The sequence below is a fragment of the Felis catus genome, chromosome E2 (genome assembly GCF_018350175.1).
Source record: "Felis catus isolate Fca126 chromosome E2, F.catus_Fca126_mat1.0, whole genome shotgun sequence".
Taxonomy (NCBI): Eukaryota; Metazoa; Chordata; class Mammalia; order Carnivora; family Felidae; genus Felis; species Felis catus.
Genome location: NC_058382.1, coordinates 2,212,322 through 2,234,703, shown reverse-complemented (window position 1 = coordinate 2,234,703; position 22,382 = coordinate 2,212,322). Strand labels below are relative to the sequence as shown.

Genomic DNA, 22,382 nt, shown 5'->3' with positions numbered 1-22,382 from the left:
GGTCTGGACTACCCTCCCCAGGGGCCGTTGCGGCGGGACGACACGCCCACTTCCGGCGGGGGTCTAAGAGAAAGGCGGACCCGGCGGGGCGGCCGCGCGCGTTCTGGCGGCGCGTGAACGGCTGGCGTGAGAGAACGAATGACGGCTAGAACCCGGGCTCCGGACAGCCTCCCCGGGGAGGCCAGCCCCGTGCGCTCCAGCTGCCGCCGCCGCCGCGAGGCCGGCGCGGGCCCGGTTGGGGCGGTGAGCCTGGAGGGGTGGACCGGAGCGGATGTCGGAGGTAAGGGTGACAGGTGGCTGGGGCGCGGCCGCGACAGTGTTGGCGGAGGGCGGCCCCGGCCGCGGGGGCTGGCGGTCCCAGAGTCCAGAGTTGAGGATGGGGTCCCTCGGGCCGGGGTGTGAGACAGGGGTCCCCTGACCCACAGGCTCCTTCCCGGGCTGGTGGACCCAGGAGTCCAGAGTCGGGGGTAGTGTCCCTAGAGCCTGGGTATAAGACGGGGGTCCCCTGACCTGACACGCTCCTTCCTGGGCTGGCAGTCCCAGGAGTCCGAAGTCTGGGCTGGGGTCCTTCAGGTCGGGGTGTGAGATGGGTACCCTGATCCGACAGGCTCCTTCCCGGACTGGCGGACCCAGGAGGCCAGCGAGTCGGGGCCGGGAGTGTGAGGCTGACCTGCCCAGAGTCACCTGACCTGGTCCAAGGTCCTGCCCCGCAGGTCACTGTGGTATGGGGTTCGCAGAGGTGGGCTCCTCTGGAAGTGGAGAGGGACCCCGCCTTTCCAGGGTGTGGTCACAGAACCCATCCCATTCTTGCTTCACTCTTCTCTGCGCCCGTTCCCCGCCACCAGAGAAAGGAGGCGGGGGGCGGGGTGGGGGGGTGGGATGCGGGGGAGGGGGAGGAGTGGGAGGAAGCACAGCTCACAGCCAGACTGTTCTTTCCTGTTTTGCTGCAGCAATAATTATAGCCACTGTTTTCTGGGTTCTGGGTTGGGGACAGTCACACCAAATGTCACTTCAGCACGCGGAAACTCTGGTCCCTCCTTTTTCACAGATGAGGACACTGAAGCAGACAGAGGCCGGGTAATCGCTAGTGTGTGGAAGAGCCGGGATTCGGGTCCAGGACTGGAGGGCTCCGGAGTCCTTCCGGTACTGACTCTCATGTAATCCTCTCTACAACGGCTTGAGGTCAGTATCCTTAACTACTTGGGACGGGTGAAGAAGTGACTCTCAGACGGTTAAATAATCTCAAGGGTTGAGATCCCCAAAACCCCCACCGAGCAAGTTTTTGTTTCTCAAACTTTTGACCCAGTTTCTCCTACGTGGCATGGAGAGGAGAGTGTGTACCTCATAGGACTGTTATCAGGGTTCACTGAGCTCATGCTTGTGAAACACTTACCCTGCCACATAGTAAGCGGTCAATAAGTGTTCATTCTTATTGTCATTTTTGAAAAAATGTTTTTTTTTTTTTTTTTTAATTTTTTTTTCAACGTTTATTTATTTTTGGGACAGAGAGAGACAGAGCATGAATGGGGGAGGGGCAGAGAGAGAGGGAGACACAGAATCGGAAACAGGCTCCAGGCTCTGAGCCATCAGCCCAGAGCCTGACGCGGGGCTCGAACTCATGGACTGCGAGATCGTGACCTGGCTGAAGTCGGACGCTTAACCGACTGCGCCACCCAGGCGCCCCGAAAAAATGTTTATTTTTTGAGAGAGAGAGAGAGAGAGCGAGCGAGCGAGCCGTGGAGGGGCAGAGAGAGAGGTGAGAGAAATCCCAAGAAGGTTCTGCACATTCAGCACAGAGCCCAAAGCTGAGGCTCGTGAGAACTCACGAACAACGATATCGTGACCTGAGCCGAGACCGAGTCGAAACCAAGAGTCAGTGCTTAACCGACTGAGCCACCCAGGCGCCCCCTGTCGTCATTTTAATAAAGGCTCGAGGAAACCAGAGTTTTGAGGAAAGAAACCAGAGTTAAGTCAGGGACTTTATCCTCTTTCTGATTGAAGAAACTTGGCTCACAAGAGACATGGTTTGTCACAGAGCAAAATGGGTCTCTTGATGGGTTTATTTGGTCCAGTTATCTGGAAGCCATGTGGACCCTTTGTTGTAACAGAGGTGATAGTTCTCTCTGGGGAAGATGACTGTTTCTAGATCCCGTAGAGTCTGGACCGACCCTGGCTAGTCAGTTGCACCGTTGTCTGCTTGAGCAAATAGTCTGTGAGGGTTCACTCAGGCAGCACCCCTGGTATGTCTCTGTTGTTAATGATGGGTGGCTTTGAGACGGAAGGAGGTTGCACTCAGCCTGAACACCCAGAGCAGAGTAGGTCTCCCACTAAGCTCCTGGTGGCGAGGGGATGTGGGGGTGGCGGTGGGGGAACAGAGGGAGCTGAAGGGAGGAGAGAGTTCTGGGCTGTGATTGTTACAGCCGCTCAGCCTCTCACTGCTCCTTTCTCTGCCAGCTCTGCCCTCTCAGGGTAAAGTAAAGCACTTCTCACGAGGAGCCAGGAAGAGGAAGAGGTGATGGGAGTTGAACTTCTTAAAGCCATGCCCCTGGTGAGTTAATCTTCCCTCTTTCCTTTTTTTTTTTTTTTCAATATTTATTTTTGGGACAGAGAGAGACAGAGCATGAACGGGGGAGGGGCAGAGAGAGAGGGAGACGCAGAATCGGAAACAGGCTCCAGGCTCTGAGCCATCAGCCCAGAGCCCGACGCGGGGCTCGAACTCACGGACCGCGAGATCGTGACCTGGCTGAAGTCGGACGCTTAACCGACTGCGCCACCCAGGCGCCCCCCCTCTTTCCTTCTTAAAATACTGTCTTGCTTTCTAGGACTTGAGAGTGTTTGTCTCCTTCTGAAAATTGTCTGCCTAAGAGTTGCACCCTGAGGCCTGGCTCCCATTTCTTCCCTCTCTGATGAGTGATGGGGCCACAGAGATAGACTCAGCCCAGCGCCCTGGCCCAGCTTCCTCTTCTTCCTACAGCTGTTTAGTCTTCATTCGAGAAATGACCACTCTGAGCCCTTCCTTCCCTGTGCTCAGTTTTCTCATACGCATCTGACAACACAGAAATACAGTCCTTAGAGGCAATTTGAGAGCCATGATCTGCCTAGTCCCTAAGTACCCGTCCTGGCTTATAATCTGTTGGAGAAATGAAAAGGCAACCAACATTTATTTGTGCAGTGTGGTCAGTGCTATAGGTGTGGAGTGGACTTGCTGTGGAGTAGTGGGCAAGTCCACATGAATACCTTTGGGTGAATTAGAAAAAGGTGTCCTTTCCTCTGGCCCGGTGAAGCTCTGGGACAGGCCACAGTCTAGCAGGACGAAATCTATTTTTAGCTCCTTTTTGCCTCCCTGGTGACAGATCCGGGTACGGAATAAAGCCTACACAGTCGTACTCCCTGTTGGAGCGAGGAGGCAAGGGAGGTGTGACTCCTGAGGTGCATCTTGAAGGAAGGGGAGATATGCAGGCACACGTGATTTGGGTCGGAGGGTGTGGAGTTGTCCCCTCCCCACATGACTTGGAGCCATGAACATCTTAGAATGCCAGGGAATGTTCTACATCCTTTTTTCTTTCTGAGATGAACATCCTCATCTGTTTAATCAGCCCCTTGTTCCATAGCTGAGTTGTTGCCATGTTTTACTATTTAATAGAGATTATCGATCAGATTATTGATCATCGTTTGCCCTCATCACTGATTATTTTCTTGGACTAAATTCCACATTTTTCATTTCTTATGGATTAGAGTTTCTCAAACTTCGGAATATTTTTAATTTTAATATTTTTATGATCAATAATAGAATTAAGAACTATAATTCATATTCTGATTAAAGTGGACTGCTAAATGAGGATGATGAACAAATTATTGTAAGAAATTATAAAATTTGGTTAGTGAACTTTATTATTTTTTTTTAATGTTTATTTATTTTTGAGAGAGAAAGAGACAAGAGTATGAACAGGAGAGGGACAAAGAGAGAAGGAGACACAGAATCTGAAGTAGGCTCCATCCAGCCTCTGAGCTGTCTGCACAGAGCCTGATGCGGAGCTCAAACTTGGGAATGGCAAGACCATGACCTAGGAACCCCAAAATTTGATTAATAAACCTTAAAATGGCTTTTTAAAAAAAATTATTATTTAGGGGCACCTGGGTGGCTCAGTTGACTGAGTGTCCCACTTCGGCTGAGGTCCTGATCTCATAGTTCATGAGTTATTTTTGAGAGCAAGCGAGAGTGTGCAAAGTCTGGGGAGGGGCAGAGAGAGGAGACAGAGAAAGCCAAGCAGGCTCCATGCTGTCAGCACAGAGCCCAACTCAGGGCTCAAACTCACAGACCTGACCTGAACCGAAATCAAGAGTCAGACACTTAACCAACTCAGCCATCCAGGGACCCTGATTAATAAACTTTAAAAACTAATCAAATAAAAAATAACAGCATAGTAAAATTGTCTTTATTTTATATCAGTGAGCAGCTTATAGCAAAGCAAAACACCTTTTCTAATCAGATTCAACACTATAAAACATGTACTACCAATGGAACTCGTTTGTTACGCAGTTAAGCATTTTATATATTTTTTTTAATGTTTATTTACTTATTTTGAGAGCGAGAGCATGCAGGGAACAGAGAGAGAATCCCAACCAGTCTCCATGCTGTCAGTGCAGAGCCCAACGTGGGGCTCGATCCCACCAACCGTGAGATCATGACCTGAGCTGAGATCAACAGTCTGATGCTTAACTGACTGAGCCACCCAGGTGCCCCAGCACTTAAATATTTTAGATGAAATCAGTATTGTTACTTGTCAGAGGAAAATATTTTGAGAGTGGCAGAGTATGGCAAAAAGTAATGTGACTGTGGGACCAGACTGCCTGGCTACGAATTGTAGCTCCACTGTGTACTAGATAGAGCACCTTAATTTCGGTTTCCTCGACCACAAAATGGGAATAATACTAGTACCTAATTTATAGTCCTGCTGTAAGTGTTAGTTAATATACTTTAAGTGTTTAGGAAAGTAAAGTGGCACATAATAAGCGCTGTATAAGCATCAGCTTTATATGCCGCTATTTGCCTGGACAGCTGCTGTCTGCCTGTATGCCCGTGTAATTCTTCATATGATGTATAGTGTGTGTGTGCGTGCGCGTGTGTATACACTCAGACCTGGGAAAAACCTACAACATGGCATTTGATGCACAAGAAGCACTGAACATCAGGAGGTTTTTATTTCCAACGGAATGTTGATTTTAAAACTAACAGTAATTTACGCTGAAATTGGGAGAGCCCTTGTTCCGGGAAAGATGGACTGAGCACATGTCACCCTGTCTTTCCACTGGAAGCTGATGTAGGACCGGGACAGCAGGCACGGAGCAGCCATCTGAGGTCTGTAAGCGGTAAAGAACAGCAGGCTGATGGGGAAAGAAACCCAGAATGCAATGTGTTTACCTTTTTTTTTTTTTTTTTTTACCTCCCAATATCTCCTAGCATGGATTCAACAAGCACAAAACCCACAAGGGGTTTTGGCATGGATAAAAAGAACTGCAGGAGACACCTAGTTCGGGCTCAAGAAGTAGGAAGGGGATCTAATACTCAGAAAGGGTGGATGGGACTCTACCTTAAAAAAAAAAAAATTATGTTTTCTAGTGTCCTGAGACAGTAGCAGTGGGGTCTACAGGCGTCTAAAACTTTGCAGGAGGAGAAATGTCTGTGATTGAGAAGCTGTGTCCCCCAGAGGGTGGAGTAAACTCTTACTGCCTTGTTTTCTTGCTTCTGTTCTCTCCCTGCTTGGCTCCAGGGGTGGGTACAGTCAGGGCAGGGGCACAGTCAAGTGGAATAAATAAGCCCCAGCCATCTGGCCAGAGGACTGCGAAGGGGAACCCCTAGGAGGTAGGAACTACTGGAGAAATCACAGAGAAGAGGAGCTTTGGGAATCAACTGTATAAAGCTGTTTCTGAACTCCCAGGCTCACCCTAGCCTGCTCATGCGTGTATCTGGCCCCAGTCAATGAGAAGTGAACTGAGGGATAGACTGCTGGTCACCAAGCAGGACACGTGTACGACAGAGGCGACTGTCACTTCAGAGGCTCTGCAAATGGAGCCGGAACAAAATATCAACATTCTCCATATAATTTAAACAAGACGTAAAGTCTCGTAACATTCAGAAGGTCCAGGATACTATCTAAAATTACTCAAATGATGAAAAACTAGGAAAATTTCAATTCACGGGAAAAGCTAATCACCAGGCGCTGGCATTGATGTGACCTGGATGTTGGGATTATCTGATAAAGGTTTTAAAGCAGCTATTATAATAATGCTCCAACAAGTGAACTCTCTTGAAGCAGACAGCCTCAGCAAAGAAATAGAAGATAGCAGCAAGAAATGAAAACTATAATTACCAAAATAAACCCACTGGATGGGCTTAGCGGCACAGTGAGAAAGGCAGTAGGAAGAGTTGGCGACCTTGAAGGTACAGAGAAATTGTCTAATCTGAACAATTGATACAAGATTGAACAGAGCCTCAGGGCCCTGTGGGACAATACCAGAATGTTAAACACTTGTATCATTGAAGCCCCAGAAAAGAGAAGGTGTAGAAAAAATATTTGGAGCAGTAATGGCTGAAAAATTCCTAACTTTAGTGAAAGACATAAAGCTGTGGATCCATGAAGCTCAGCAAACTCCAGCGTGATAAACTCAAAGACATCCTGCCTGGCGGCTCTGTCATCAGACTGTTAAAAACCACAGATAAGGGAAACAGCCCGGGAAGAATGATGCTTAACATATAGGGTAGCAGCAACTTCAATTCTGGGTTTTCCATCAGAAATCATGCAGATCAGAAGGAAGTAGAGCAACTTTTAAAAAGTACTCAAAGGAAAGAACTGTCAACCCAGCATTATGTGTCCAGCAAAAAAATACCCTTCAAAATTGAATGTGAAATAGTGTCTCATATGGAGGAAAACTAAGGAAATTCATTGGCGGATTTCTCAAAGAATTGCAAAAGGAAGTTCTTCTGATAGAAATTATACCAGAAGGGAACTGAAACATCAGGAATGAAGAAAGTGCAACAGAAATGGTAAATATGTATGTGTAAATACAGTAGGCTATTCTTCTGAGTTATTTAAAAGATCTTCAAAGGTTGAAAACAAAACTAATATCTTCGGTTTAATGAACAGAACAGGATTTGAACATAGGTGGTCTGGCTTCAGAGACCATGTTCTTAACTACTATAACATGTTGCAATTAGATAAAATAAAACAAAAGTAAAACTTTTATTGATGTATTAAATGAAATGTTTTCATCTGTTGTTGGCTGCCCCTTCCTTCTCTTCCTTCTTTTCTATCCCTCCTTCATCATTATCATAGGTAACAATTCTTGAGCACTTAGCCAGGTACTGTGACTGTTACTTCATTTAATTCTCACAGTGCAGCTGTTAGATAGTACTAAAATTGTTCCTGTTTCTCAGGTGGAGAAACTGAGGCATATGTAGTTAATTAACTTGGCCAAGATCACCTAGTCAGTTAGTGCCAGAATCTGAATTCTTTGGAATAGTCTGACCTTTTTCTCTGATTTTATTCACAACTGGTGGGTTTTTCAGAACTCATTTGTAGATGTTGATAACAAGTGAAATCACAGAGTAAGAAATGGAAAACCTGCCAGCAACCACAGAATGGATGGCTGGCATCTCTTGCTGGTTGGTTAAGAAATTCAGCCCATGTAACAAAACAGGTTGTGCTCACTTCATGTGATCTCTCTCGGTACTTCTCAGCAAATTATCAAAAACCAGCTTTCCAAATGTGTTCTCTTAATGCAAAACATATTTTTATGACAAAAGGAAAAAATCTTGCTAGGGGTTTTTTTCTTTTGTTTTGTTTTGTTTTTTTGTTAAAAAATTTTTTTTAATGTTTATTTATTTTTGAGAGAGAGAGAGAGAGAGAGAGAGAGACAGAGTGCGAGCAGGGAGGGGTAGAGAGAAGGAGACACAGGATCTGAAGCAGACTCCAGGCTCTGAGCTGTCAGCACAGAGCCTGATGTGGGGCTCGAACTCACAAACCGTGAGATCATGACCTGAGCCAAAGTTGGACGCTTAACCAACTGAGCCACCCAGGCTCCCCTTCTTTTGTTTTTTTTAGACATACCTGTTAACATCTCAGAGCACTAGGATTTCTTAGAATATATTGTGGAAGTTGAAAACTTGCTCATCAGATCAGCATCCTTCCTTGAAATTCCCTCACAGTCTCAGAACTCTTTAAATTTCTTCACGTAGAAAAACGATCTAGCTCCTAACATGATAAAATACAGTTGACCTTTGAACAACATGGGAGTTGAGGGCTCTGATTCCTGCACAGTTGAAAATCCGCATATAATTTTTTACTCTGCCCAAACTAACTACAATAGTCTACTGTTAATTGGAAGCCTTATTGATAATATAAACAGTTGATTAACACATATATTGTATATGTATTATATATTTTTATATTCTTAGAGTAAAGCGAGTTAGAGAAAAGAAATTGTTAAAAGACATATGGAAGAGAAAATATACTTACAATACTGTACTTGTTTATTGGAAAAAGTCACACGTAAGTTCACATGTAACTAGACTTGCGAAGTTCAAACCTGTGTTGTTCAAGGGTCAGCTGCAGTTTAGTACTTGACATTCTATCTTACATGCAATCAGTATATTTTCATATGAGAATGTCTTCTCACCACCGTAAAATTGTAAATGCTCGAAGAGGAGAGAATGTCTCATATTTTTTCACTTTCCTAATATGTATGATATAACTAGGCAGAAAAGTTGTCCAGTAACTAACCATACAACCTGGATGATTTAGACTCCAGTATAATTACTTATGCCCAGTGCAGGGGTTTTTTTTTCCCTCATAGTGTGAACAGCATAAGTCTTTACCCCTAGAGCCGGTTAAGAAATGGCACGAACACTGAGTAAGGTGAGATTTGTGTCATTTCAGGATTCAGTGACTTTCACGGATGTGGCCATAGATTTCTCTCAAGAGGAATGGGAATGGCTGAATCTTGCTCAAAGGACTTTATATAAGAAAGTGATGTTGGAGAACTACAGGAACCTGGTTTCATTGGGTAAGAGTATCTTCTTCCTTCCACCCCACCCCCCCATTGGAGTCTTTCCACCTCAGTAGTCTTTCATGCCTTTATCAGCATTTTCCTACAATGTCCCTTTTCTCTCAGTACCTTTTAGAATGTGTCATAGCTCTGCAATATCCACAAAATAGCTAATTTTCCTGTCTTTTCTTATATGCAGGTCTTTGCATTTCTAAACCAGATGTGATCTCCTTATTGGAGCAAGGTGAAGACCCCTGGATGATGAAGGGAGAGAGGACAGGAGGCCTCTGCCCAGGTAAGTGCAGATAACGAGAGTGGGGAAACTATTCTGAAGATCTTTCTTCTCTGATAATTGTTGGAAAACACCCCTCAAAATCCCTCTCAAAGTAAAACTTTTTGTCCTGACACCATATTTTAAATGGATCTTCTCTTCTCCACTACACTTTTATCTGTACTGATTTCCTGCAAATAAAGTACAGTCTGTTTGTGAACTTCGTTATACTCCATGACGTTTACCTAGTTCTCAAGTACCATAGTGTTACAATCATCCCTGAAGCTCAACATTCCTGAATTCTTTAGACAAATTTGTTTTTAGTTTGAAGTGGCTTAAAAATTTCCTTTCTTTAAAATATGAGTTTATCAGGTTAACAATTATTATTAGCTATGTTCTTCCCTCCACTTTTAATTATTTTTGTCTCTGGGGTTTTCTGTTCTGTTATGTATTTTTCCTTTGTTGTTTGTGTATGTTCCCCCCCACACACACACAATACCATCCCACCCCTTGAATTAGAAAGGTTTTTAGTCTTACAAGTTGTTACTTTCATGTCTTTATATTTTTTAAATCTGTATTTTAACGTTTATTTTTTGAAAGAGAGAGCGTGCATGCACATGAATGGGGAGGAGCAGAGAGAGAAAGGGAGAGAGAATTCCAAGCAGGCTCCATGCTGTCAGTGCAGAGCCCGACATGGGGCTCAATCCCATGAACTGTGAGATCATGACCTGAGCCAAAATCAAGAGTTGGATACTTAACTGACTGAGCCACCCAGGTGCCCCTTATATCTGTATTTTAAAATTCATCCACTTGAGATTCAAAACCTCATCTTTTAATACTCCTACAAAAGATGAATAAATGAGCTAACTACTATTACCTCCTTTCTCTTCGTCCATCACCTCTCCACTTCTCTTGTACTCAATGGGATTTTTGGCCCAGTTTATATTTTATTTTTCGCTGCCTTGCTTGAAAGCTGTTTTTCTGTCATGAAAGGTAGATAAGAGTTAATAGATTATATATTACAGTGGAATCAGCCTCGAGTGAGATGGTTACATTTCATTCTGTAGCTTGTAGTATAGCCTCTTCCTGCTTTCAGTTTTCATAGTTTCAAGAAGAGGATTGTTGATAGGTCACTTATACTCCTAATGATATACGTTAATAAATAAGAAATAAAGTATCCAATTCAAGATAGTAGAAAAAGAACAAAGTAAGTCTAAGGAGAACTAAAATAAGTTAGGTATAGTGATTTATACTGCTAGAGATAAAAGTAGGAATAAATGAACTAGAAAATAGTAGATTTAATGAAAATAAATCAAATAGGTGCTTCTTTAGAAAACCAATAAAATAGGGACACCTGGGTGGCTCAGTCAGTTAAACATCCAACTCTTGATCTCTGCTTGAGTCTTGATCTCAGGGTTATGGGTTCAAGCCCCACTTTGGGCTCTGCACTGGGCGTGGAGCCTACTTTAAAAAAAAAAAACCTAGTAAAATGTATAAACTGTCAAATATAAACAAATGAGAGAAGGCAAAAAAAGAAATGATAGTAAGTAACCATTGATGCCTAAGTACTTAAAAGAATCATATGAATCTGTTTCCCTCAACTGTCTTTAAATAATTTGAAAACCTGGATGAAATGGGTAATATTTTAGAGGATATAAATTATTGAAACTGGGGCACTGGGTGACTTGGTTGAACGTATCTTGATTTCAGCTCAGCTCATGATCCCAGGGTCATGGGATCAAGCCCTGCATCGGGTTCTGTGCTGAGTGTGGAGCCTGCTTAGGATTCTCTCTCTTTCCCTCTCCCCTCTCCCCCTCATTCTCGCTCTCAAATTAAATAAATAGTAAGTAATTAAATAAGCAAATAAATAAATAAATAACGGCAACTGACACCAGAAGAGATAGAAATTTTTTTTTTAATTTTTTTTTCACTGTTTTATTTATTTTTGGGACAGAGAGAGACAGAGCATGAACGGGGGAGGGGCAGAGAGAGAGGGAGACACAGAATCGGAAACAGGCTCCAGGCTATGAGCCATCAGCCCAGAGCCTGACGCAGGGCTCGAACTCACGGACCGCAAGATCGTGACCTGGCTGAAGTCGGACGCTTAACCGACTGCGCCACCCAGGCGCCCCATGAGATAGAAATTTTAAATAGACTGTTTACCGTTGAAGAAATGTAGAAAGTTAGCTAAGAACTGCCTCCAAGAATTCACAAATTCTGTAAAACTTGTAAGAAAAAAATACCAACATTGTTTAAAATGTACCATGACAGAGAATAAAAAGAAGAACTTTAAAAAGTTTTGTTTATGAAGACAGCATAACATTTGATGCCCAAATCTTACCAAACTAGCATCAAAAAATGAAAATACAAATCTCAGTTATGAATACTGGTGCAGAATCTGTCATATTGATATAATACACCAGAGCCAAGGAGGGTGTATTCCAGAAATGCAAGGATGGCTGCACTGCCTGACTTTATATAAGATTGTCAGAGACCTCTGTGGTCTTCAGTAACTGTTTGATTCACATGGTTTCACTTTTGAAGTTTCCATTCTTCTAACATTAAGTAAAGGAGACATTTGCTTTCTCAATATCTTTCAGACTTGGAGTATGTTTGGATGACCAAGGAATTATCTCCAAACCGGGACATTTATGAAGGAAAGTTATCCCAGGCAGTGATACTGGAAAGACTTCCAAGCTGTGACCTTACCTGTTCCACATTAGGGGAAAACTTGAAATGTGAAAACCTGTTTAAGAAGGAGCTGGTAAGTCAGAAGACACCTTTTAGTCAAGAGACAGTCACTCATATTGGTACCCTTATCGAGAAAAGAGACCACTTTAACAAATCGGGGACACTTTTACATCTGAATAGATTATCTTATCTAGAGCAGGTATTTTCCATAGAAGAGAGAATATATAATTTTGACACAGATAAGAAAAGTTTAAAAACACATTCATTTGTCAAAAAACATAAGCAAGTCTTGGGAGAAAAGAAACTTCTGAAATGTAACGACTGTGAGAAAACTTTCAGCAAAATCTCAACCCTTACCCTTCATCAGAGAATTCATACTGGAGAGAAACCCTATGAATGTGTTGAATGTGGGAAAGCCTTCAGCCAGAGTGCTCACCTTGCTCAACACCAGAGAGTTCACACAGGAGAAAAACCCTTTGAATGTACTGAATGTGGGAAAGCCTTCAGTCAGAATGCTCATCTTATTCAGCACCAGAGAGTTCATACTGGAGAAAAGCCTTATCAATGTAAGCAATGTAACAAAGCCTTCAGCCAGCTTGCACATCTCGCTCAACATCAGAGAGTTCATACTGGAGAGAGACCCTATGAATGTATTGAATGTGGGAAGGCTTTTAGTGATTGTTCATCCCTAGCTCATCATCGAAGGATTCACACTGGAAAAAGACCATATGAATGTATTGACTGTGGGAAAGCTTTCAGGCAGAATGCTTCTCTGATACGTCATCGGAGATATTATCATACTGGAGAGAAACCATTTGATTGTATTGATTGTGGGAAGGCTTTCACTGATCACATAGGACTTATTCAGCATAAGAGAATTCATACTGGAGAGAGGCCTTACAGATGTAATGTGTGTGGGAAGGCTTTTAGCCATGGCTCATCCCTGACTGTACATCAGAGAATTCATACAGGAGAGAAACCTTATGAGTGTAACATCTGTGAGAAAGCCTTTAGCCATCGTGGCTCACTTACTCTTCATCAAAGAGTTCATACTGGAGAAAAACCCTACGAGTGTAAGGAATGTGGGAAAGCTTTTCGGCAGAGCACACATCTTGCTCATCATCAGAGAATTCATACTGGAGAGAAACCCTATGAATGTAAGGAATGCAGCAAAACTTTCAGCCAGAATGCGCACCTCGCACAACATCAGAAAATACACACTGGAGAGAAACCGTATGAATGTAAGGACTGTGGTAAGGCCTTCAGTCAAATTGCACACCTTGTTCAACACCAGAGAGTTCATACTGGCGAGAAGCCTTACGAATGTACTGAGTGTGGGAAGGCCTTTAGTGATGGCTCCTATCTTGTTCAACATCAGAGACTCCACACTGGCAAGAGACCATATGAATGTCTTGAATGTGGAAAGGCCTTCAGACAGAGGGCATCCCTGATTTGTCACCAGAGGTGTCATACAGGCGAGAAACCTTATGAATGTAATGTTTGTGGGAAAGCCTTTAGCCATCGTAAATCCCTTACACTACATCAAAGAATTCATACAGGAGAGAAACCTTACGAGTGTAAGGACTGTAGCAAAGCCTTCAGCCAGATTGCCCATCTTACACTGCATAAGAGAATTCATACTGGAGAAAGGCCCTATGAATGTAAAGAATGTGGGAAAGCCTTCAGGCAGAGTGTACATCTCACTCATCATCAACGAATTCATACTGGAGAGTCATCCTCGATTATTCCCTCCTCCTCACTCCCATACCACCAAGTCCTCTAGATTCAATCTTCTGAAGGCCTCTAGAGTCCATCCACTTTTTCCCAGTCTATGTCCCATTATCATAGTCTAAGCGGTAACCATTTCATTTTTATGTTTACAACAGTGTTACAAACATTTTCCCTCTAGCTCCCCTCAAGTGCATTTTTAACACTGTAGCCAGCTTAGTCTTTTAAAAATAGGAATCAGTATTCATGTTATTTTCCCATTTAGAACGTTTGTCTTTAAGAATATGTTAGATACCATTTAAGGGCTTAGCAAACGATCCTTGACATATAATTAGTGCCATTAAGGTAAGGGTTTCCTTGCTGTTACCTTCAGCTGCAAATAAAATCCAGTAGGTCAAGACTAAGAAATCTAAGGATTTTAGAGCAGAGGACTCTTCACTCTCCCAGAAGGTAGGGAAATGAACACATTCAGAATTAAAAGATTCTGTGATGGACAAGGTAACATGGTGGCTTACCACTCTCTCTGTGTGAATAAATACAAAGACTTGTAGGATTGCTGATGAGGAACTCTCCGCTTCACCTGGCATGCAGAAGTGAGAATAGGCCAGTCAGAACAAAGGCATTTGGTAGCATGTAGGACTAGGCAGGTATTGAAAACAAAGTAAGCAAGCTAGAAGACTTGATTAGAGTAACAACCATGAAATAAACTGAAAAAGGTAGTTTAACACTTTTTTTGTAATTAAAAAAAATTTTTTTAACGTTTATTTATTTTTGAGACAGAGAGAGACAGAGCATGAATGGAGGAGGGTCAGAGAGAGGGAGACACAGAATCTGAAACAGGCTCCAGGCTCTGAGCTGTCAGCACAGAGCCCAACACGGGGCTTGAACTCATGGACTGCAAAATCATGGCCTGAGCCGAAGTCGGCCGCTTAACCGACTGAGCCACCCAGGCGCCCCTAACACTTTTTTTTTTTATTAAAAAAATGATTTTAATGTTTGTTTATTTATTTTTGAGAGAGACAGAGCCCAAGCAGGGGAGGGGCAGAGAGAGAAGGAGACACAGAATCCGAAACAGGCTCCAGGCTCTGAGCTGTCAGCACAGAGCCTGACGTGGGGCTTGAACCCACAAACCTTGAGATCATGACCTGAGCTGAAGTTGGACACTTAACTGACTGAGCAACCAGGTGCCCTGGTAGTATAGCCCTTTTACCTGTAGAAAAGCACCACAGACAATTCCTGTGATGTTTAAATTGTTCTAAAGCATAAAATAAATATGGTAAAACTGCCCATCTTATTCAGAGACTAAGACTGACATCAAAACAAAAACATATGCTACAATAAGCTTATGAATGTAGATACTAAAACGTAAACTTATTTTAAAAATTTTAAAAGGTAGAGTAAGTGGAAAGCTAGACATGTCTTTGTATAGAAAGTCTGGCAAGGATCTTTCTCCACATTAAATATGTAAATTAATTGATATTCCAGTAAAAATCCCAATATATTTTGAAGTTGACAAGCTGATTCTGACCATCTATAGAGTTGTGGTATTATAGTAAGGAATGTACTCCTCATTCAGTTAACATTAAATGAGCATTTGCCAATGTGCCAAGCCCTGTTTTAGGTGCTGGGGACACAGCCGAGTGCAAAATACACAAAAGTTTTTGCCCTTCCAGATCTCGTGAGAGAAAACAAAAGAAGTTGAAATACAGTAAAATCTTGGGTTGCGAGTAACTTGTTCTGTGAGGGTTCCCGTAAGATGAACAAACATTTCTAATAAGTTTTAACTTGATAAATGAACATTGTCTTGCAATACATGCAGTATGTGATGCCAAATATCACATGATCACAACTGAGCCAGTGGTTCTTCTCTCTCTCTCTGTCTCTGTCTCTCTCTCTCTTTCTGTGGGATTGTGGGTGATCATCTCCCATGCTTGGATGCTCACTCTCAGGCTGTAGTGTTTGGCAGAAATCAGTGATTTTTCAGAACGTTGGAAGGTGCCCACCACTGGCACTAGTGTATTTTTTGTCTCTTCAAAGCACCTATGAACAATCCTTTACTTTTCCATACAAGAGTGAGCTTAGGAAGGCTTTGCTTCATTGTAGATCAGGCTGCCTGCAGATATAGACCCTTTCCTCTGCTGCCTTATTGCCAGTTACATTAAATACAGTATATGACAAGAGTTTATTAATGCCGTAGTGTAGTCAACATCTGTTAGTGATAGTGAAAGTCATCCTACACAATAACCCTCCTCTCTTGTCTCCCTCACTCCAGCCACAAAGGTTTTCAAAAGTAACTGCAGGTTAATTTGCTTATTTTTTTTTATATTTTGTATTTTATTATTTTGTATTATATTACCAAATATTATATTCATTCTTACATGAATATTTTTGGGTTGTAGAACGAATCATCTGTGTTTTATTTCTCATGGGGAAATTGCTTTGATATACAAGTGCTTTGGATTACAAGCATGTTTCTGGAATGAATTATGCTCGCAAACCAAGGTTTTACTGTATATACTATAAGTGTGTAATATGTACCACGAAGAGAAATCATCGAAAGAGGGAGCTGAGGAGTGATGGGAAGGAATGCCTTAATATTCCCAGAACATATGGGCATTAGAAGCAGGGGACAAGGGAGATAATGTCAGACATAATGGACATAATGAGAATAGTTTTGTTCCAAGGTAGATAATTACACTTTCAGTGTTGCAAGAAGAGAGAATTGATGGTTTAACAAGGATCATGAGAGTTCTATTTACTCTTTATCAATGGTGATTTCGAGTCTGGTGGAGGTTTTGTTTTGTTTGTAACAGCCTTATTGAGATGTAGTTTGCATAACATACAATTCACCCATTTAAAGTATACAGTTCAGTGACTTCGTATGTCCAATGTTGTGCAAACATTACCACATTTCTTTACCTAAAAACAGGATACCCTCACCCCCAGAGGAGTACTCTTACTTGAAGCACCTAGTGCTTGTGGATTCCCTCTCGACTGCTGCCTGTGGCAGCATAGAAAGCTATTTGAGGGGAGCTCTTGTCCGGAGGACATGAGTGCTAGAAAATGGAGCTTTGGGGCTCCCTTTACTTTGGGATAGAGAGGAGGGGGTGAGTGGTCTTATTAGACTCCCCTTATGTATGATAAAAGGGATTTTTCACTGCAATGGGGGCAAGATAGATTGCTCAAATGGTGTTGGGACACGTAGCTCCCTGGAAAGACAAAGATCTATACCCTGTACACTAACAAAGCTCTGAAAGAGCAAAGATCTAAATGCACAATATTAAAGTACAAGAAAAACTGTATTTCTGTAAGTCTGAGGCAGACCTATTTAGGTATTATACATAACCCAGGAGCTGACATTAAAGTAACATGTATGTGTGGAAAAGATCAGAGTCACAGTTAATAGACAAATTTAAGGTTGAAAAAAAATGTTTGCAAACAGATACAACAAAGGATAATCCTGATATTCAAAGCATTCTTACAAATCAATAATAGTAACATCTGCAATTCGGTAGAAAAATGGACAAAACCAACGGCCAGTTCAAAGAAGATGAGAAAACAGCTAATGGAAATGACCCAGTATCACTACTAATAAGGAAATGCAAAATATTGTGATGTTGTATATACTTCTTTCCCCAGTAGGTTGATGTTAAATCCTAGAGGAGTGATTATGTCTAGTGGTGAATGTGTCAAAACCAAGACAATTCCGTTGTCAGGTGTATAAATTTATGTGTGTATATACCATTTGAACCATTATTTCCCAGAAACCAAAGTGTACAAAGGTAGGTGACTGTATAATGGCAAAAATAACTTTTAATGGTGAACTCTGTTAGAAATTACTAGGGTCCTGGGTAAATGAGTAAGTTAATTATGGTGCATTCATTCAATAGAACTTTATGCACCTGTTGAAAAAAAGAAATGTAAATGTGTATATGGCCATAGATGGTTGTATTATACCTAATGAAAAAAAAATTTTCAGACTGTATTCTAATATAAACTCATAATTGTAATATCAAAAATAAAACGTAAAAATATGTATTTTTCTGTTTTACTCTGCCCAGTTTTCCTTGCCTCCTTCTTTGGACTACACCGTCTCTTCCTTTCCTTTGAGCGGCTGCCCTTACCATACCATTCCGGACCATAACGGCTTTGATGGTCTTGACTAATCAGATTCTGTCTGGAGTTTGAAAGGCAGTTGGGTCTGTGTCATCCAGTGGCAGCTCCCTCTAGGGATGACGCTGGTGTTTGTCCTGGCTGGGATCTTTGTGCTTCCTACGGCTGTAACTCCCCACACTACCCGCTGTGCTTCCAGTACTTCATTTCTTACGTATATTGCTTGCTTGCTTGCAGTTAAGGAAACAGCCAGTACAGAGTTTGGTATGAAGACTGGGTGATAGGCTGTAGAATCTTTGGAAAATGTGAGGTATTAGGGATTGGTTTTGGGTGAGAGGGGCAAGTAAGACTCCTATTTCTTTTCTAGCCTAAGAGAGTACGAGCTCTTGGTGTGCACTGAGTAAACATCCAAGTGAATTAGTTTTTGTAGTCACCTGAGATGAATAGGGGTTGGGGTCCCGGATAATGGCATTTTAGAGAAGAGGAATGCTGAGTCCAAAGAGTGTATAGGATGCTGTTATCTAATTGCTTTGGATAATTTAAAACTCAGATCTTGAACTTCTAGCATCAAGGCAAACAATTTCAACTAAAGGTCTTTTGGATATTGTGGAAAGAGGTCTTATATTATTTGAAGTCATAGGGTTAAGACTGCTCAACCAAATTGAGAGACTCCTTTTATGGTTTGCTAAAGTGGGATGCTGGTTAAATTCCATATTTTGTCACAGAGTATTGGAATTTTAAATTTTAGTGTTTTCAGAGGAAATAATAGACTTTAACCAAATTCCAAATAATTTTAAAGGAAAAATTATCAAAAGAGAAAATATGCTTCAGCAAATTAAGTAGACCTAAGTGGCGGAAAATGAATGTTAATGTTGAAAAATCAAAGTAATTTAGAAAACACACATTGTTTTGAAAACATGTGAAATAGGCTTTTCTTGGGGTCCATAAAGTCAATCAGTTATGTAAATTTATCGGTTGAAACTTTTTTTAAAAAATCTGCTTCAGTATTTTCTTCTTTGAGAAACAAAATTTTAGATACCCTGAAAATGTCATAGGACAGGAACAGGGTCTTGAGAACAAGTCTCAAGATGAAGTGACCTTTTAGAGTAGATGAAGTGGGGCACCTGGGTGGCTCAGTCTGTTAAGCGTCGGACTTCGGCTCAGGTCATGATCTCACGGTTTGTGGGTTTGACACCCATGTTGGGCTCTGTGCTGACAGCTCAGATCCTGGAGCCTGCTTCGGATTCTGTGTCTTCCTCTCTCTCTGCCCCTCTCCCGCTTGCACTATTTCTCCCTCCCTCTCTCAAAAATGAACATTAAAAAATTTTTTTAAACAAAAAATAAAGTAGATGAAGTAATCTTTTAAAATGCATGAATATTTTGTAAATGTCTACATACACAAAACGTTGCCAGTCGTTCTAGACTTCCAGAAAATGACAAAGTAAAAACAAAAAAAACAAACAAAAAAAAAACCCCACATCAAAACCTGATTTTTTAGGTGAAGAGAAAAAAGAACTGCATGCAAAAATTAGGTACCTGCTAGACTCTTCGTCCCGTGTTCCTGGTTCTGAGGGCCACTCAGCCCGGCCACCAGATCTCCCCAGACGACCTCTGCCTCTCAGAAGTCACACAATTCCTAAATGAGAAGGGACAGTTGGTTGCTGGATTTGGGAACACAGGCCCCAAAGAATACAGGCCCTCTAGGATTGTGGAGGTTCTGGAAAGAGTCCTGGGGACAAGGTTCTGCTCTGCTGGTGTAGAGGATCCAGTTGGGGCAGTAGGTGATGAGGAAGCCAGTCTGCTAAGCAGGGCGAGGACCTGCGGCGAGAGCTTTCCCTGTTCCAGGGACAGTGCTATAGACTGTGTCCCTTCCAAATTCTTATGTTAAAACCTGATCCCTAAGGTGATGGTATCAGAAGGTGGGGTCTTTGAAAGGTGACTAGGTGGTGAGGGCGGAGTCCTCGTGAATGGGATACCAGCCAGCCCAGCTCAGGGAGTGTGTGTGTGTGGGGGGGGGGCACACTCCATCCCTTGTGTCCAGCTCCCCAAAACCAACTCCATACCTGGCATGTGCACAGAGAGCCTGTATTATTGGTAATGCTGTCTGACAATGGGTCCTCTCTCTCTCTCTCTCTCTCTCTCTCTCTCTCTCTCTCTCTCTCTCTCTCTCTCTCCCTGAAAGTAGGATGGCCCCCATTTGGGCATCTCTGATGCTCAGGGCCATCCCTGAGCAGGCACATTGGCTCTGGATCTCCTCCTGCACTTTTTGCTCTGGGTCATTTGTGGATCATTCAAACAAAAATGAGCCCCATCATGGACCAGTAGTCGTGAGCTAGGAATGCATGAGAGAAGACATCCTGAGGGATAGGCAGCGGTGCAGGACACCTGGACACACAGGCCCATCTGCAGCCCCCACTGGTTCCCCCCTGTCTGCCCTCCCTTGGGCCCATTCGCCCTTCACACACACAGAAAAGCAGCAGCATCAAGGTGGGGGCAGGATTGGTTTCTCCTGGGGCCTCTGTCCTTGGATGGTAGGTGGCCACATCCTCACTGTGTCTTCATGTGGTCATTCCTCTGTGCTGTGTCCTAACCTCTTATAAGGACAGCAGTCCGATTGGATTAGGACCCGCCCTAAAGCCTCATTTTAACTCGTCACCTCTCTAAAGACCTTATCTCCAGACATGGCTGCCTTCCGAGGTCCTGGGGGTTAAGGCTTCAGCATATAAATTTTGGAAGGATGCAAACCAGCCCTTCACATCAGAATTCAAGTTCTCTGAAATGTCTCTGATGTGAGTTCAGAAACTAGTTTCTTGTCCCAGTAAAAGTTAGTTTCTCACCGGCAGTGAGGGTTGGGGACTCTGCTCTACTCAGTCTTGCAGGGACACAGACCTCACTGTGTGGCTCCTTCATGCCCCAGGGACTCAAGAGTTCTCATTCAAAGCCTCTACATTTTGTAAGCAAATGAGGGACATAACACCTGTCTGATGAAGGACTTTTATCCAAAATCTGCAGTGAATTCTTAAGACCCAACAATAAGGGGCCCCTGGGTGGCATAGTCGGTTAAGCATCTGACTTCAGCTAAGGTCACGATCTGTCGATTCGTGAGTTTGAGCCCCACATCAGGCTCTCTGCTGTCAGCACAGAACCTGCTTTGGATCCTCTGTCCCCCCCACCCCTACCCCTCCCTTGCTTGTGTGCGCTCTCTCTCTCTCTCAAAAATAAATAAACATTAAAAAAAAAAATAAGAAAAGTCAAGTGAAAAATGGGCAAAGAGTGTGAAGAGACAGCTTACAAAAGATCTACAGATGACAAATAAGGATAGGAAAAGATGGTCATCACCATCGTGTCATTAGGAAACCACAGGTTAATGAGATATCACTGCACACCTATTAAAATGGCAAAAATCCAGAAGCAACTCAATACTAAATGCTGGCAAGGATGTGGAGTGACAGAGCTCTCCTTCCTTGCTGGTGGGAATGCACTTTGGAAGAGAGTTTGGCAGGGTCTTGAAGGCTAAACCTAGTCTTACACCATCCAGCAATCATGCTCCTAGGTATTGACCGAAGTGAGTTGAGAACTTGTGTCCACACAGAAAGCTGCATGTGGGTGTATATAGCAGGTTTATGGACGCAAATAAGATGTCCTTTAATAGGTGAATGGATGCATAGACTGTGGTATATACAGTATATTATTGTTCAGTGATAAACACTAATGAGCTGTCGAGCCAAAAACAAAAAACAAAAAACCAAGGGGGTGGGCACTTAAATGCATATGGAATGCTCAGTGAAGGAAGCCAGTCTGAAAATGCTGTGTATTGTCTGATTCCCACTATATGACATTCTGGAAAGGGCAAAACTATGGAGACAGAACAGGTATCAGTGGTTGCCAGGGGCTCATTGAAGATGGAGGAGGATGAACAGGAGGAGCATTTTTAGGGCAGTGAAACTATCCTGTATGTGACTGTCATGGTGAATTATGCATCATGCATTGGCCCAAACCACCAAGTGTACCACACGGAGAGTAACCTTAATGTAATGATGGTGTTTTATTAGTAAAGTATCAGTATAGGTTTATTAATTGTAACACATAGGCCACACCAACGCAAGTGTTCAATAGTTGGGGAAATTATGGGTAGGTAGGTGGGTATATGAGAACTGTCTGTACTATCTGCTCAATTTTTCCATAAACCTAAAACTGTTCTAAAAACTAATATCTGTTAGTAAAAACAAGAACAAAAAAAACCCCCACAAGATGCAATATCCATACACACCAAAATGGCTGAAATTTAAAAAATATGGCCACATTAAATATTGGCAAGGATTTGGAGAAACTGGGTATCTCGTAAATTGTTGGAAGGGATGTAAAATCGTATGGCTACCCTGGGAAACAGTGTAGCGGTTTGTTTAAACAGGAAAAAACTTAAAGTGCAAACACCATACTACCTAGAAATTGGACTCCTGGGTATTTATCGACGAGAAGTGAAGATTTATGTTCACACAAAAAACTGTCATAAGGAAACAACAGTGAAAGGGCA

General features: G+C 42.7%; 1 protein-coding gene across 3 annotated transcripts in view; it reads left to right on the top strand.

Annotated features, from left to right (window-relative positions):
- LOC101095388 (zinc finger protein 470) overlaps nt 1-14,237 on the top strand; it is a 46,348-nt gene extending 32,111 nt beyond the window's left edge. The window contains exons 1-7 of one of the 3 annotated variants that reach the window (XM_023246064.2): nt 145-280; nt 1,049-1,182; nt 2,455-2,548; nt 5,772-7,045; nt 8,937-9,063; nt 9,245-9,340; nt 11,917-14,237. In XM_023246064.2, coding sequence (XP_023101832.1) covers nt 7,043-7,045; nt 8,937-9,063; nt 9,245-9,340; nt 11,917-13,790 — 2,100 coding nt within the window. In that variant the 5' untranslated portion in view covers nt 145-280; nt 1,049-1,182; nt 2,455-2,548; nt 5,772-7,042 and the 3' untranslated portion in view covers nt 13,791-14,237. Of the gene's footprint in view, nt 281-1,048; nt 1,183-2,454; nt 2,549-5,620; nt 7,046-8,936; nt 9,064-9,244; nt 9,341-11,916 lie in introns of those variants that run through there. The other 2 variants (XM_023246063.2, XM_045046732.1) reach the window with 2 other exon arrangements.
- Nucleotides 14,238-22,382: the final 8,145 nt, after the last annotated feature.